Here is a 16,766-nt window from a genome sequence, read left to right as displayed (position 1 = left end):
CTATAGACTTGTTTTAATTGGGACATTTTCTCTGCCTTAGAACCATAAACTAGCAACTTATTAAATTCCACTTTTTAAAAGCCATTTTGTTTCTGGTATATTGCATTCCGGCAGCTAGCAAACTAGAACACAGCTTTAAACAAGTCTCTTTTTTCATAATCCATGTGTAGATACTTGATACAATGATTATGATATTCTCTTTTTATATGTCTTTATTTTACTTGAATGCTAGAATTTCTTTTAAAAGGTATACCTAAGAATTGATAGGAAAATTATAGAAAAGTTATAATTTTCTTGCAGCAATGAAATTTGGAAGAACAAAAACAATTATGGATAATTATTTTGTTTTTTAAAGTTCTAGAAAAGGATATCTACTAAAGTGATTATCAGAATATAGGCTGTTAACTCTGAATTAGTTTTTCAGTTTGTTGTGAATATTTTTTAACACTGCCAGGTAATGACAATTAATGATTTTGAAAATTTGATAAAGACCTTTGATAAAATTTTGTTTTATAAATGGAAATAAACATAAAACATTATAGTTTAAGCAAATAAACTTAAAAACCCTTTTCTCACCAATTATTGCCTGATATAATTTGAATTTATATTTTAATCACAAAAAAATGTCTTAAAATGTGTCTGTAATCTCTAAAAGTCGTAGGCTAGAGTGCAAAGAGACAGATTTTTTTTTAAAGATGGCTTGATCCAAAGGAGATCCAGAAACTGACTTTCAGTTTCTCCCAGTTAATGTGCCCAGAATTAACTCAATTGGATTAATTGTGCCCAGAAATATCTTAGGTAGGTTTCAGGAACAATTTGGGAGAAGAGGTTCCCCAAGAGTTTGAAGAGGGCTTCTACTTCTGCTGGGACTTGACTATTTCTAGCGACTAGATAACAAACAAGCAGCCATTTCCTTTGGAAAATAGGCCCTGGAATAACATGAGCTCCTCTACTAGCCAACTACTCCTTTCTGCTCCCTACAATTTCTGGGAATATCCAGAGTAGGGTAGCTGGTAGAGAGAATTGAACAAGTTTGCCAACATCTAAGCTTCCCACCAACTGAGGGAAATTTGGCTTCCTTCCTGTGTTCTGTGGACCTATTCCTTTACCAAAATTGAAAAGCTCCCCAAATCATTAACTTGCTTTGGTTGAATATGCTTTTCAGGGATGAGACAGAGAACAATAATGTGAAACTTAACCAGTGTTTGGAACATGGGCAATAGTGTTCACTTTACGCTGCTTAGGGTTTAAGGAATTGAGAGAGGTTTGGAGAAAGGTGCATAAGAGGAGGTACGAGAATGTCAAGCCAGGTTCATTTCTCCAATGCTTCTCCTCAAAACCATTAAGTGGCTGTGACACAATTCTGTCAACTTTAATATTTTCTTTGTATTACAAATGTAAAAATAATAAATGAACCATTTTTAGAAAAGTTGAGCTTGTCTGTAATTTTATGTGCTTGCCTAAACCATAACTGAGTCTTGGAAATGGTAGTTTTAAAAGAGGAGAAGAAAGGAAGGAGGAAGTCAGATGATGACCTATGGAAACAGTAATACAAGTTTTGATTTGAGTTGAAACATTGGTCACAAATATGTTAAATATATATTTCATATTAGTATTATTGAAACTCATATAACTGAAATTACTTGAAATGATGCTACCCTTAAAAATAAAAAACATTTTATAGGAGAATTGGCAGTGTGTTATATTTTAAAGAGTAGAATGTGGGAAATGAGGATAAGTGGACTCTTGACCTGTCTGAGCCTCCAGAACAGTATATAATCCTGTACCACTCTGTCCTGTCCTGCAGCAATCTAGACTGCTCACTCATGTGGTAGACTAGGTAATCACTAAGCTTCTTCTTAAAATTCTGTTACTCCCATATATGACATACTTTTCAGGTTTATGTCTTTTCATTTAATGGAAGTGGGTAGCTTTGTTTGTATTTATTTTGTGACTTTTAAAAATCATTTGGGCCTAAACCTTGCAATATTTGCTAAGGGTATCCATACTAAAACAGCAGTGATTTGCTTTAGGGTGCCACCCTGAATAGAACAGGCTAAGTTTTCAGTTGTAATGATTTCTTGATACTTGTTTAGATTGAAAATTGCTTTTACACTGCTCTTCGGTGCACTATAATTTGCTTTTAGTTCTATAGAGTAATTGTATATGTATTGGTTCATTTGCAACCAAGTGTTAAATTTCAAAGGGTTTGAGAGTATTGAGGTAAATAACTTTGTTAATTCTCACTACTGTTTAGAAAGCTAAAATGTAAAGCTTCTGAATGGCTTCCTTTTAAAAGTGATTTTTAACAAATGTTTGATCATACTATATTTGCCCTACAGTTGAAATGCTGAAGTAGTATTTTGGCTTCTTTCCCAAAAGCATGTTTAAAGAGACTAGCAGCAACCCTGCTCCCTGTTCTCTCCAGGGCTTTTTACCTTGCGAGTGGTACAGCTCATTCTGCAGATGTACTGAAACCCTCCCATTTAATCTGCAGTGGAGAAGAATGGAGCTCAAAGTCCAGTGGAAATCAGTGTTGTAGCAAGGTTGCAGTAAATAGAAATGACTTGGTATTTTAACAGCTAAGCAAGAAGACATTGCTATTTGTTTTTCTTTCAGTTGATAAATTTTTGCTTTCTGTTTCCTTTTAGAGAGATGTGGATAATTTGCCCTGCCTCCAACGTCTGTTTCTCAGCTTCAACAATATATCTTCGTAAGTAGAAACTCCAAACATGTCATTTCTTAATAACTTAATTGTGTGGATTGTAGAGCCTTAAATTAAGATTGTAAATCTTAGAGAATTTTATTGACCGGGAGATTTTAAATGGGAAAATGATAGGACAGTTTTAAAACAAGTTCTCTTTGGAAAAACAAAGCTCGTGTGTATTAGTACCTCTAATGTTAAAATGATGAAATTAGTATAGCATGTGCTCTTTATTTAATTATACTGTAGAGGTGCTTTTTTGTAAAATATATTCACATGGAAATTTCAACATATATTTTGCTGTCCTTTGTTTGACATTCAATGCTGTAGTCAGTTGAGTTACAATTTCATGAATAATCATCTAAATTTGTAAAGCTACTGAGTATTTTGATGCAGAAGATATTTGTCACTGTGCCACTTGCTAATTACACCATAACTGCCTTTTTACTTAATATCCTGATTTAATGCTGCTAAGAGATAGTGTATTAGGGCATATAAATGTGTAAATAGTTTTGTTTTCCAAAGGTTTGAAGCATATCATCCTTTATATTGTGATGATGTCTCATTCACTGTCAATGTGTTAGATTTCAGAAATGAGGGTGAGACAGACTTCAATGCAAAAGGACCTCTACTTCCATCCTAATTCTTTCCTTCTCCTCTGCTTCCTCCAGCCCCTTAATTCTCACTAGGCTTTATAAATATCTCTCAGCTCTTTAGTTTCACTTCAAGGTTGTTCTTTGAGCCCGCTTTTACAGTAGCGTAAGAATTAAGTGTACCAAAAGAGTTTAAAGCATTATCAATTCCTGAACTCTAGGTCCATGCTTCTGGTTTTTAAAAATCAGTTAAGTTTTTCTCTATTTTCTGTTTGCATCTTTTTCTTCCTCTGTCTCTCTATATGTATCTCTGAAATATAGGGATTGTTACCAAGATGATGAGCTTTGCATATAGAAATGATTTCAATGAAAATACCTTGATCTTTCTCTTTTTTTTCTCTTTTGTGGAAAATATATTAAAGTTTTCTGAAAGACTTTTTATATTCTTCTCAGTTTATGTTGGAATGAATATTCAGCTGCCTTTCTCTCTGTTGGGGAGGTAGGGTTTTTTTTCAATGACTGTGGAATAGGCATTGAATTTTCTTTAGGGAATTTCAACCTAAAGACCATTAATAATAGTTTTGAGAAGGTAGTTTCTCATTCACACAATATGTGAAATATTAGTTGTACTGCAAACTCTTAGATTTCCCCCAAGTTATGGTGGAACTCATTGCTTCTTTTATTTCTCATCTTACTAATGGGAAGTAATTTAAAGAGAGATATAGATTAGGGTATATAAGCATTATGACATTCCCAGGTCTCCAGTATACCTGAACTCCTGTCTGTATAGGGGAGCTGACATTGACCGCTTGTATTTAGGGAGTTTTCTTCCCAGTCTGGAAAAGAGTTTCACATACTCAGCAAAATAAAGATATGATTACTAAAATTAATATTTATAACATTCTTTAGAAAGAATGATTTCTCAAGAAATAGAGATAGAAGTGGATCAACTATGTTGAGGCTCTCATTCTTTTACAAATTGTTTTCTCTGTGTTTCTGCATAGACTTAACCTTTTACCGTCCTCTAGTGTTTCCAGCTGATCTGCATTGAGGCTAAGAATATTTTCTGCTCCATTTTTGTTGGTACTTGTGGTCCAGGAGATGGTATAGAGAATATATTGGGTCTGAGGGGGCACAGGGTGGGATCAGAGAATCTATTTATCTGATGCCAAAAGATGTTCTGCTTTTCCCATATTCCTGAGGAAACTCAGGACCTTGATAATTTTTTAAATTAATTGCAGAGTCCATTTTTCCAGTGCTGGGGAAATATTTGTACCTGAACTAGAAATAGGGCCTCATATCCTGAATAGAGATTTTCTATTTTACTCATAAAAGACAGATAGTTATCCAGTGGTACATGGAGCTATCAGAGGCTCTGTAGTAAAAACTATAGCATCTTTTTAGGGCTCCTGTGCCTTGCTATGGTCCTGCCACAATAGCACTGCCAGGTTATACAGTTCAGTAGCCCAGCAGGAACATGGGTCATGAGGAGTAGAAGTAGCAATATAAAACCAAAAGTCAGTACCTTTTAGGGCTCCCTCTAGAGAGTCTCAGATAGCAACTAGCAAATGAAAAAACATAGCTATATTCCATTGGGGGGGACAAAATATAATGAACTATGTAATAGACTATGGTGAAGGGAATGATAGCTGGACATTTCAACATGGGCAAGGCTGACGTGCAGGACTTAGGGTATATTTGCCAGGTCCATCCCTCTGGGGACCTGCAGTGAGATCTTGGCCTTCCCTGACCTGTTCCCCAAGACTAATCCTGGGCCCTCCCTACCCAGGGAATGACTAGGGGAGACTGTCAAAGTACATTTTATGATGGTCATCCTGAGAGAAATATGCTGTGATTAATTAAGGGGATCAGTTTTATCTAATTCATTCTTCAGTCATATGCATTCCATTATTTAGCTTTTCTTCTGAGGTGTTTTTTGTTTATTGTTCTTGGCTGTCATGATCTTCATTTCCAAGTAATCTGATTGTATCTGTTTTTCCTAGTGACTTAGTCATGTTTTATGGGTGAAATATATTCCTGAATTGTAAAAGTATTAAATACACTTATTTTAATGTTTTCTTTGGTCTCTAGATTTACTTTTCTTCCTTGGGGTTAGAACTACCTGTATTTGTTCTTGAAACAAAACCTCTCTTTCTTTGTTTATTTCTATTATTCTTAGCTGATAGTTCATCTTTATAAATGAGGGTCTAGATGGACTTATTTCCTCTAAACAAGTTAAAAAAATCACTGTGAATGCAAATACTGAGTATAATAACTGCAGAGGGTGGAGGGTAGGGAGTAGAGAGGAGCTCAACCCAGTTGGATTTTCCTTTAGGATGTATACAAGAAACTTGCCTTCTGGGAACTGGGACTCCTTGTTCATCTTGGCACTTGAACTTACCTAGAGCACTGCACTTCTTTTCTCTTACCATTTTCAACCCAGGGGCATTTCAGGAATCAACCACTCTGAGAATGAGAGGCTGACAAATTGTTACCAGACATTTCAATAATTATCTGGACAACTGAATCACACCTGCTCCCAGCACTTTTTGCCCGATCTAGGGAATACAACACCTGCAATGTGATGATCCTGTCCATTTCAGGCTCTTCAGCAATTTGGGGTTTTACTGATTCCATCTGCTTTATATCTTCTAAAAGTTCCTTCATGTTCTGGTTTGCTCATGGAACTATTCCTGTTTTCCAACATACTATGGCTACTTTCATACTTTTTTTTTTTTTTTTAAACATGAGCAGGCACCAGGAATCGAACCCGGGTCCTCTGGCATGGCAGGCAAGAACTCTGCCTGCTGAGCCATCGTGGCCCGCCCTACTTTCATACTTTTATGTTTAGTCTTTTCAAAGATATTTTGGGAGGATGGAGAGGTTAAGAGCATGTGCTCAGGTAGCTATACTCATAACTCTTCTTCCTTGGAGTGATTTCCCCGAGTAGGTTACACAGAAAAATAATCTTGGAAGCTTAAAAAATATGTAGTCTCTGGTTTACTGCTAGATAATCTGCTTCAGTAGATTTGGAGTGAGGCCCAGAGATGTGTTATTTTTTAAAGGTCGTCAGAGGATTCTGATGTACATCTTGATGTTAAATATGGGTACTACTTAGTTATGACCCCACCACCACCCAAATTGTAGTATTTGTTAACTTATAGAGTGCTTTTTTTAGGCAGAGTTTCCCCTAACCCTTTACAAGCAAAAGCTTTTTAAATGAAAATATTTAGTCAGGGATAAATATTTGCAATCCTTAAGAGGTAGTTTATGATTTATAGCCAAAAAGTGGGGTGTTTCATCAATTTCTTCTCTTTTACAGTGAGATAGTTGCAGAGTTCTGCGATTTATTACAAGTTTAAGTTGTAACTGGCTTTTCTCTCCAGTCCCTCCTTTCATTCTCCAATGCAAAATGGTTTACAAGAGTTTTTTTCTTCTTTAACTAAAGGAAAAGGATTCATTTAATTCTAGAAGCCCTGATTATCTAGAAGAGAACGGTTACTATTGCTTCTAGAACTGAGGGAAATTCAGTATTATTGGAAAGGGAGTAAAATATTGGTCATCAAATACCAGCTTAGGACCCTTGGTCCTTCTGATTGTTGAGGTGATGTGGCACAGACCAGAAGAGATAGCTTGCAGAATAAGGTATGACTACCTCTCCGTCTTCATTTCCTTACCGCACTGCCTAGACCCTATTTCACTTCCTTCCTTTGGTTTCTGAAGTATGTCATGGTTTTTTTTGCCCTTCAGTATTTTTATGGATCTTGGCCTCTGCTTATAGCACTTTTCTCCCTTTTCTGTCTGAATAACTCCTAATCATCCTTCCAGTCTCAGATTAAATGACACTTTAATATACAAAAGAATCATACAAAGAACATGTTAAAATGCAACTTTCTGAAATCCACCTTTCATGTATTCCAATTTAGTAATTTTGGTTGGGGGCTCAGGAATTTGTCTCTTGCAAATGATGGAGGTGACCTAAAAATACAACTTGTCTGTGTTTTTCATTCAAAATCCGTACTATTATCCTAAGGTTAATTTAGTGGTTCAAGAGCAGGAAAATAAAAATGGAACAGAAAATAACAGCATTAGTTACACATTGTAAGGATAAATATTGTTTCATGAAAAAGTTTTAGTTTAATTATATGTGTGCATGCATTTGTGTATTATTTTACTATATGTGGGAACTGGGTTACAATGTAATAGATTTCTTAATATGGGTTAGGTTAAAAAAGTTTGAAAAGTACTTTGGGGCCTAGACAATATTACTGTCCTTGCTACATGCAGTCATAGTACCTATATTTCCACTATTATGGCAGGGTTCACAGTTTATTGTAATTTCATTTTCAGTTGTTTTTCTCTGCTAGGCAATATACTTGACAAAGGCAGAGGGATATGTCTGCTTTGCTTACTACAGTCTTTCCAGCATAAGCATGTAAATTATCTGGTAAGAAATATTACTTTGTATCAAAAAAATTACAAGAATTTCATCCCTTAAATTGAAGACTTTTTTAAAGTGGTTTAAGAACCTGTCTGATGGATCCTTTTTCGTGTCATTACTAGGTAGTCTGGCTATGTTGAATATCTGGATATGAGAGGTTTAAACGCTTAAGCAATCAAAGTTCTCTTTGTTTCAGGTATTATTGCAGGCTTCTGGGTTAATCTTTTAATTTGCCAGTAAGGTTCTTGCTCAGAATTTCTAGATACAAGAAAGGTCTGCAGAAGCGAAATCTTCCTCTTATGCAGTAGTGGTATGTCAAGGATGGGTGGTAGGTATTTTGCCCCAAGGTGCAGGCAAAGGCCCTGCATTGTCTGTAGGGAATTTAAAACAATAATAAAACCTACTAAAAATAGTTTTACTTTTTATTATCACCATGCACTGGCAATTTTAAACAATGCCACAGACAAAATACTTTTTTCTGCTAGGGTGGACCTTTAATACCTCCTTTTTGGAACTTCTTGATATGACACTGTTATTCGGACTCTGCTTTCTCTTTATGACCTCACTGAAATTTGAAAATTCGGCTTCCTATTTTTTTCATTACTTTGAGGAAGAAATGCTCCTTTAAGTTTTCTAATGCCCTTTATTAGTGATTATAGTATGACTAAAGGTCACTGAACTGCAAGTTTTGGAGGTGATTTTTCCTTCATTAAGTTTCTCCAAAGTAAGTATATTCTCTGGGCTCTCTTCAAAATTTTATTGAAAACTGCTAGTCATTTTACCTTTATCAGAAAGATATTCTTGCATTTTTTTGAAGCTATACTTCAAACTGATAAATTACCTTGTATGAATTATACATCCAGAAAAGAGCCTATTTCTTTTTAGGAAAGTCAGAGAAACTAGTTTGTATTTTAAGGAGGAGAATATCTCACTGACCTTCAGAATGTATTGATATTTGTTATGAATTCAGGCTGTTACACAAACTGTTATTCTTATACTACCCAGGATTGGAAGTATCACGTTATTTTGGCTTGAAGGAAATTTATTTTCCTTAACCTCTAGTCCCTAGCATACTGTTAGAATGCCTTTGCTTTTTTCTTTTCTGGCTCAAGTTAACAGATAACCAATAGTATGCCACTCTGCTTACTAATTAAAATAGAGAAAATCAACTATTGACAGATCTGTTCTGATCACCTGCTTAAAAGGTTTTAAATTAGCAAAATGCCAACACACTTTGGGAAATTTTATCATCAGTATCCATTTCACTACTAACTTCTCTTGAGGTGTTTGTCTAATGGCTGACATGTGATTCATCTTTAGACACAATTTATTGTAGTTTTCTGAATGTACTGGGCATTATTTAAAGAGGACCTACCAAAAACAAATCCTAAAAATAGAAGCATATTTTTTTGTTTTATTCTTTTACAATGAGCAAAGACCCACCCCCACCCCATATTCCTTTTTATGGGTTTTGAATTCTTTTAGACAGAAAATAGGTGACAAGCTATGTCCACAATTAATGAGATTTTTCCTCCACTTAAGAAAAACAGACTTCAAGGTAATATAAAATTAAAAAAAAATCATGCTCAGGGTTGACATAATTATCTTATATAAACTTATTTTATTTAAAAGAAAAATATTGTATTTATTTAAAAATAAATTATTTTTTTAGTTATATTTTAGTTATACTAAAATAATTTTGTAAACCTTCCATTTCAATATTACTTTGTTAGAGTATCATTTTTCCTTTTGGAAATAAAAAGTAGAAATTATTCTAAAATATGTAAGATAGAGTGGACTGACTTCATTGTCTTGTTTTTAGGATATTCGTTTGTTAGGTGGCTGTTCTTCTGTTTGTAATACTTAGCATTCTAATATGAAAGCTTGCTTGAATTTAATGTTAAGATGTATGCATTTGGTTAATTTTCTCTGATAACTATTGCATTTTTGTGCTATAGTCAAAAACACTTTTTATTTAGGTTAGGTTCAAGCATGTTTGTTGATCTCATGTTGGACAGATTACTGATTAATAAATGGTATAGCTTGTTCTCTCATAAAGCAGCAATATTGAATATGGAGATTTTCTTCTGATTTAAGAGAACTAGCATTAGTGCCATTGGCAGTAATTATCCTTTTAAGGTTTTTATAGCTAAATAAGCACTAGAAATCAACTTCTTTATATGTTTTGTACAATGATAAATTCTCTCTCTCTCTCTCTCTCTATATATATATATTGCTTTAAGCTAGCATTTTAAAGTAGGGACTATATTTGCTTTACATCTTTGAATTTACTGAGTTGAGTACCAGATTTACTGTCAGGAGAAGATTAAGTGACCAATAGAAGTTAAAAACTTCAATTCAATGTGCCACAAATAGAGGTTAAAGACTTCAATCAGATGTGCATCAGGGAGTACCTGAACCAGGGGACTCCCCGAATGAGGCAGGGTCTGTTTTTAGGTGTTCTAGGTTGCTAGTTGCCAGAATGCCATAAACCAGAAACGGAGTGGCTTTTAAAAAGGTTATTTAATAAGTTGCTAGTTTTTAGTTCTAAGGATGAAAATTTCCCAATTAAAGCAAGTCTATAGAAATGTCCAAATTGAGGAACCAACAAGAGGTTACCTTGACTCAAGAAAGGCTGAAGTTCAAGGTTTCCCTCTCAACTGGTAAGGCACATGGCCACCATGGCTACTTCCACTAGTTTTTTTCTCTTCAGGCTTCTTGTTTCATGAAGCTCCTCCAGGGTTCTTCTTCATCTCCAGAGGTCTCTGGCTGCATGGGCTCTCGTAGTTCTAATGGCTTTCTTGTGTCTCTCGTCACCCTTCCCAAAATGCTTCCTCTTTTAAAAGATTCCAGCAAACTAATCAAGACCCACCTGAAATGGCTAAGGGTCACATCTCCTTCTAATCCACAGATTTATACAATTGAATGAGCCACATCTCTGTGTAGATAATCTAATCAAATCTCCAACCTATAGTGCTGAATAGGGATTAAAAGAAACAGTTGTTCCCACAAGATTGGATCAGGATTAAGACGTGTCTTTTCTAGGGTATATAATCCTTTCAAACCAGCACAGTAGGATAGTGGAAAGTTGAGATGTAACCTTGTGATTTTACCTTAGGCAACAGTGTTCATTTTTAATGCAACTCATGGTTGGCGATTGTTTTGCCCCTTGTTCAAGGTCTCAATAACTATCAGAACGGTATTTTCTGAGGACTATTTTTTGAAAGTCTTGTGATTTATTGAAGAATCAAAGTTCACTGGAAAGGGGAGGTAGATAATAAAAAAGAAAGAAAAAAGGTGGGGGCAAAGGCATAAGGTAATAGGAACACTGAGGACCCTCCGTCATGTTTGTGTTGTTCCTTTTGTATTACCCATGAAGGGAAGAAATGCAGAAAAACATTCTAAGGAAATGGATAGCATTTACTTTTTTCTTATTATCATGTGACTCATTTCATTATTCTCTTTCTTACTATGAGCATCTATAGTCATTTAAAGCATTTATTAAATCTTTAGGTGCAAAAATATGCACAAATATTATAATGGAATATTAAATAACCTAATTAGGTGAGGAATAACACCGTGTATCCAACTTCCCTTTTATATGATGTAATTTAAATTAAACTTTCCAAAATTTTAATTGTCTTTAATTCCAAAATTGCCTTTTTTCAATGGATATTATTATTATTAGTCAATTGTAGGGTTTTTCTATCTGTACCTTCAACACGTATATATGAGTTTGAACTCACAGGAAGATTTCCAGATACTCATGATTATAATCTTTCTCATTTGTATACTTTTTGTGTGTGTATATGTGTGAATTTTTCTGAAAAAATAAATAAATAAAAGGTTTCTTGAACTAAAGTTAAACTAAGACCCTGGGAGCAGGCTCTTTGCACACCTTGTCTCAGTCTGGGTTCACACATACATAGTTGAGAGGCTGATAGCTATTCATAGAAGTCAATTAACATTTTTAAAAGCATTGATGTATCAAAGGTTCTTTTGGGTGAAGGTTTTACAGGCTGCAGGCGGAGGTCCTTGAGTCTTAAATAGTATATTGGGTGTTCATTTCTAGGTTTGGAAACAAACAATATAATAAATTGTGACCAGTATGAATGATATGATTCCTTTTTTGTTTTACACTACAAATGCAAGGAAATCCAAAGTACATTCAATAACAAAAATAAGGTATTAAATCAAAAATCCATTTAGAAACAAACGTAACGTATACAAATAACTTTCTCTAGTATTATTCCTTATACTTATATTGTGGAAAATACTTCCAAAAGAAATTTGTAGTAGTTTATAATAACAGTTCCAAATAAATGAACATAAACATCTAAAATAAAGGTAAATGAATATCAGCCAAATAATGAAAATACTGAACAAATTGGTCAGTTAATTTCAGGAGAGAAACAGCTCAAAATTATGCCCAATGTTTAGTTCTATCTACAAAGGACTTTCACCTCTGATTTGTTGGGAAACTTTTTCATCCTTAGTAATTCAATCCAAATGCCAAAGAAAGAATTGTTTCCTCTTTCTTCCACCTCTATAATACCTCTTACAAACTATAAATGTTTGTTTTTACATGTTTCCAATTATAAAATATTTAGATTATTTTGGTGTCTATTACATTTGGCACATAGTAAACACTCAATTATTGTTTTAATCAAATGAAACCAAAGTTTAAAGCTGATGTTTTCAGTATTCATAGATAATCAGCCTTATCAACTAGTTATCTTATTTAGTAGTCAGAGGATTCAGTTTGCAGCTAATTCATCATGACTGCTAGAAATTAAATAAACCGAAGAACCCAAATTAAGGTTATTTTATGGTTAAATTGAAATATTAGTGTGCTGGTTTGAAAGGATGTATGTACCCTAGAAAAGCCCTGTTTTAATCCTAATCCCATTTTGTAAAAGCAGCCCTTTCTTCTAACCCCAATTCACTATTGTATGTTTGAAACTGTAATCAGATTATCTCCCTGGAGATGTGATTTAATCAAGAGTGTTTGTTAAACTGGATTAGGTAGAGGCATGTCTCCACCCATTTGGGTGGGTCTTGATTAGTTTCTGAAGTCCTATAAAAGAAGAAACATTTTGAAGAATGAAGGAGATTCAGAGACAGCAGAGCAGAACGACATAACCATGAGAAGCCAAGTGACCTTTGGAGATGAAGAAGGAAAATGCCTCCCAGGGAGCTTCATGAAACAGGAAGCCAGGAGAGAAAGCCAGCAGATGACACCATGTTCGCCACATGCCCTTACAGATGAGAGAGGAACCCTGAACATGTTCGCCATGTGCCTTTCCAGATGACAGAAATCCTGACTGTGTTCGTCATGTGCCTTCGCACTTGAGAGAGAAACCCTGAACTTCATCAGCCTTCTTGAACCAAGGTATCTTTCCCTGGATGCCTTAGATTGGACATTTCTATAGACTTGTTTTAACTGGGACATTTTCTCAGCCTTGGAACTGTAAACTAGCAACTTACTAAATTCCACTTTTTAAAAGCCATTCTGTTTCTGGTATATTGCATTCCGGCAGCTAGCAAACTAGAACAATTGGTAACACCTCTCTCAAGATCTTCCAGACTAAACCTTATTTTCAGTGGTTTAAGATTTCAGTAGGGTACCTTTTGAACATTTGAGTAGGGTACTTTTTGAACATCGAGTCAGTTCTTAGAAAAGAATTGAGACCTTGCTTAAGGTAGTTCCAAAATTATCTTGAAGCAGAGATAGAATAGTTTTCCATTAGAGCAGAAATATTTACCAGATTTTCATATATATTATAGCTATTTTTAAAATTTTAGTAATATATCTTATTTAACCCAATATATTCCAGATACTACCTTTTCAACATATAATGAGATAATTTGCATTGTTTTTTTTTCAAACTGAGTATTTGAAATCTGGTGTATATTTTTACAGACTTTTTTTCTTTGCCAGTTTAATATAATTTTTTTTAGACAAGATGTAGGTTTACAGAAATCATGTAGAAAATGCAGTTTCCATATACCTGCTCCTATTTTTTAACATTTTGGATTTGTGGTACCTTTGTTATAATTAATAAGAATATTAGTATGATTGTACTATTAACTGTAATACATAGTTTACATTAAGGTTCACTGATAGCCCTTTAGTCTAGTTTTGTTTTTTAGCTTTTATTCAGGCAACATTTATACAATCTAAAATTTCATTTCCCTTTTAACCATATTCAGATAAATAATTCAGTGGTGTTAATTACATTCACAATGTTGTGTTACCATCGCTACTGAACATTATCAAAACTTTTCATACACCCCAAACAGAACCTCTGCACCAAGTAAGAGTTAACTCCCCGTTCCCTACACACATTCTGGCCCTGGTAACCTGTATTGTAGTTTCAGACTCTATGAATTTGCTTATTTCTAATAATATCAGTGATATCCTCTTTTGCTACATCCCATAAATTGTGATGTTTTGTGTTTTCATTTTCATTTGCCTCAAGATATTTTCTAATTTCCCTTGTGTTTTCTTTTTCCCATTGGTTAAGAGTGCATTGTTTAATTTCCACATGTTTGTAAATTTTCCAGTTCTCCATCTGTTAGTTTCATTCCCTTGTGGTCGGATAAGCTACGTTGTTTGATTTTGATATTTTTAAATTTATTGAGACTTGTTTTGTGACCTAACATGTGGACTATCTTAGAGAATGATCCATGTGCACTAGAGAATGATGTGTATTTTGCTGCTGTTGGGTGAAATGTTCCATATGTGTCTGTAAAGTCTAGCTGGTTTATACTTTCATTCAAGTCCTTTATTTTCTTATGATCTTCTGTGTAGAGGTTTTACCATTATTAAAAGTGGTACATTGAAGTCTCCTACTGTTAATGTAGAGCTGTTTCCCCCTTCAAATCTGTCAATATTTGTTTCATCTATTTTGGGGCTCTGTCATTAGGTGCACATATATTTGTAATTGTTTTATCTTGTTGAATTGACCCCTTTACCAGTATGTAGGAAACTTCTTTGTCCCTTGTAACTGTTTTTGACTTCAAATCTATTTTTATATGGCATTAAGATTGTTACTTCAGCTCTCTTTTGGCTATTACTTGCATGGTGTATATTTTTTCCATCCTTTCACTTTTAACCTACTTATTTCTTTGAATTTAAGGTGAGTCTCTTGTAGATAGCATTTAGTTATGTCATGTTTTTTGTTTTATTTTTAATCTATTTTGCAAATGTGTGCCTTGGTTGGAAATAGTTTCTTTCAGTATTTTAAGTATTTTATCAATGCTTTGTGCCTCCATGGTTTCTGATGAGAAATCTGCATTTAATCTTATTCGGGCTCTCTTGTACAAACATATTGCTTTTCTCTTGCAGCTTTCAGAACTCTCTGCTTGTCTTTGGCATTTGACAGTTTTACCACTATGTATCTAGACTTTTTCTCTTCAAGTTTTCCTGTTTGTTTGGTGTTCTTTAGGCTTTCTGAATGTGCATATTCCTTTCTTTTGCTAAGTTTAGGAAGTTTTCTGTCAATATTTCTTTCAATATTCTTTCTGCCCCTTTCTCTCTTACTTCTCATTCTTCCATAAAGTGTATTTTGGTATGCTTGTTGGCGTCTCCGTAGGTCTCTTCAGCTGTTTTCATTTTTCCTAATTATTTTTTCTTTCTCTTCTCCAGCGTGACTCACATCAATTGTTTTATCTTTGAGTTCATTGATTTTTGTTCTTCTACTAGCTCCAATCTGCTGCTGAAATCCTACCGGGAATTTTTCATTTCAGTTGTTTGACTTCTTTTTAAAATTTATAACTCTTTATTAAGATTCTCTTATTGTTTTCCTGATATTCTTTAGTTCTTCTCTGTATTTCCTTCATCTCCATAATCCTACTGATGGTCATTTTTAAAAAGTCTTTGTCTGGTATGACCACAGTCTAATCTTCCTCATTGATGTTTTCTGGATTTTTCTCATTTTCCTTTAGGTGGACCATTATTTATGGTTTCTTTGCTTGTCTTGTAATCTTTTTTTGCACACTGTACATTTTAATACTTTAAAGTGTTAATTCTGGAATTAAATTCCTGAGCTGTGTGTTCATTAAATTTGTATACAGCTATGATATGTAAATCACCTTTCACAGACTTTGCAGAATAACTTTGCATTGGACATTGCTCTTCTTTGGGGTTCAGCCTTCCTATCAAGAAGAACAGCCCAAGGTGAGTGCAAAATACAAGGTCTTCCCTGTCCTTTTTTGAGCCTGTATCTGGTCCTGTACTTATGTTTGTTAGTGCCCTTGGGAGTTCCCCTGTTTATAGGAATTAAAATGCCCCCTTTCCTCCCTATGGAGTAAATTTTCTCCCTCTCCCAGGTTCTCTAATGTAGCCCCAGGCCTTTTGGCCTTATTGCTTCTTAGTCTGCTTTTGCTGTACTAAGCCGCTTTTGCCTAGAGGGCAAATTCTGAGGTGAGTGGAGAGTTCAGTCTTTCCCAGCTGGAACAAGGCTATGCATGGATCCACAGTAAGTGTGTAGGCTGGTTGCACAGTCTGCTTGCAAGGGTGGGAGGGGGTAGGGGTTAGGGGCAGCAAGATGCTAGGAGCTTCTCCTATGGCTTTTTTTTCTTTGACTTCTTTTTATTATATAGTATAATATATATTCAAAGCAAAGAAATAAAAAAGCAATAGTTTTCAAAGCACTCTTCAACAAGTGGTTACAGGACAGATCCCAGAGTTTGTCATGGGCTACTATTTGATCCTCTCCTTTTTTTCCTTCTAGCTCCTCCAGAATATAGGAGGATAGAGGGCTTAAATACTATTTTATCATCACAATTGACTTTCTTTCCTTCTTTTTTTGTGAAAAATAACATATATACAAAAAAAAAAAGCTATAAATTTCAAAGTACAGCACCACAATTAGCTGTAGAACGTATTTCAGACTTTGACATTGGTTATAATTTCACAATTTTAGGTTTTTACTTCTAGCTGCTCTAAAATACTGGGGACTAAAAGAGACATCAATTTAATGATTCAGCATTCATATTCATTTGTTAAGTCCTATCTTCTATG

General features: G+C 34.5%; 1 protein-coding gene across 10 annotated transcripts in view; it reads left to right on the top strand.

The window, feature by feature from the left end:
- Positions 1-16,766, top strand: part of LRRC49 (leucine rich repeat containing 49) — a 232,375-nt gene that overhangs the window by 74,724 nt on the left and 140,885 nt on the right. For 7 of the 10 annotated variants that reach the window (XM_077123900.1, XM_077123902.1, XM_077123899.1 and 4 more), the window contains one exon: positions 2,652-2,713. In XM_077123900.1, coding sequence (XP_076980015.1) covers positions 2,652-2,713 — 62 coding nt within the window. Of the gene's footprint in view, positions 1-2,384; positions 2,547-2,651; positions 2,714-7,685; positions 7,745-15,839; positions 15,921-16,766 lie in introns of those variants that run through there. The other 3 variants (XM_077123907.1, XM_077123909.1, XM_077123908.1) reach the window with 3 other exon arrangements.

The sequence above is a fragment of the Tamandua tetradactyla genome, chromosome 12 (genome assembly GCF_023851605.1).
Source record: "Tamandua tetradactyla isolate mTamTet1 chromosome 12, mTamTet1.pri, whole genome shotgun sequence".
In the NCBI taxonomy this organism is placed as follows: Eukaryota; Metazoa; Chordata; class Mammalia; order Pilosa; family Myrmecophagidae; genus Tamandua; species Tamandua tetradactyla.
Note: the sequence above shows the minus strand (reverse complement) of the source record. Positions and strands in the feature narration are given on the sequence as shown.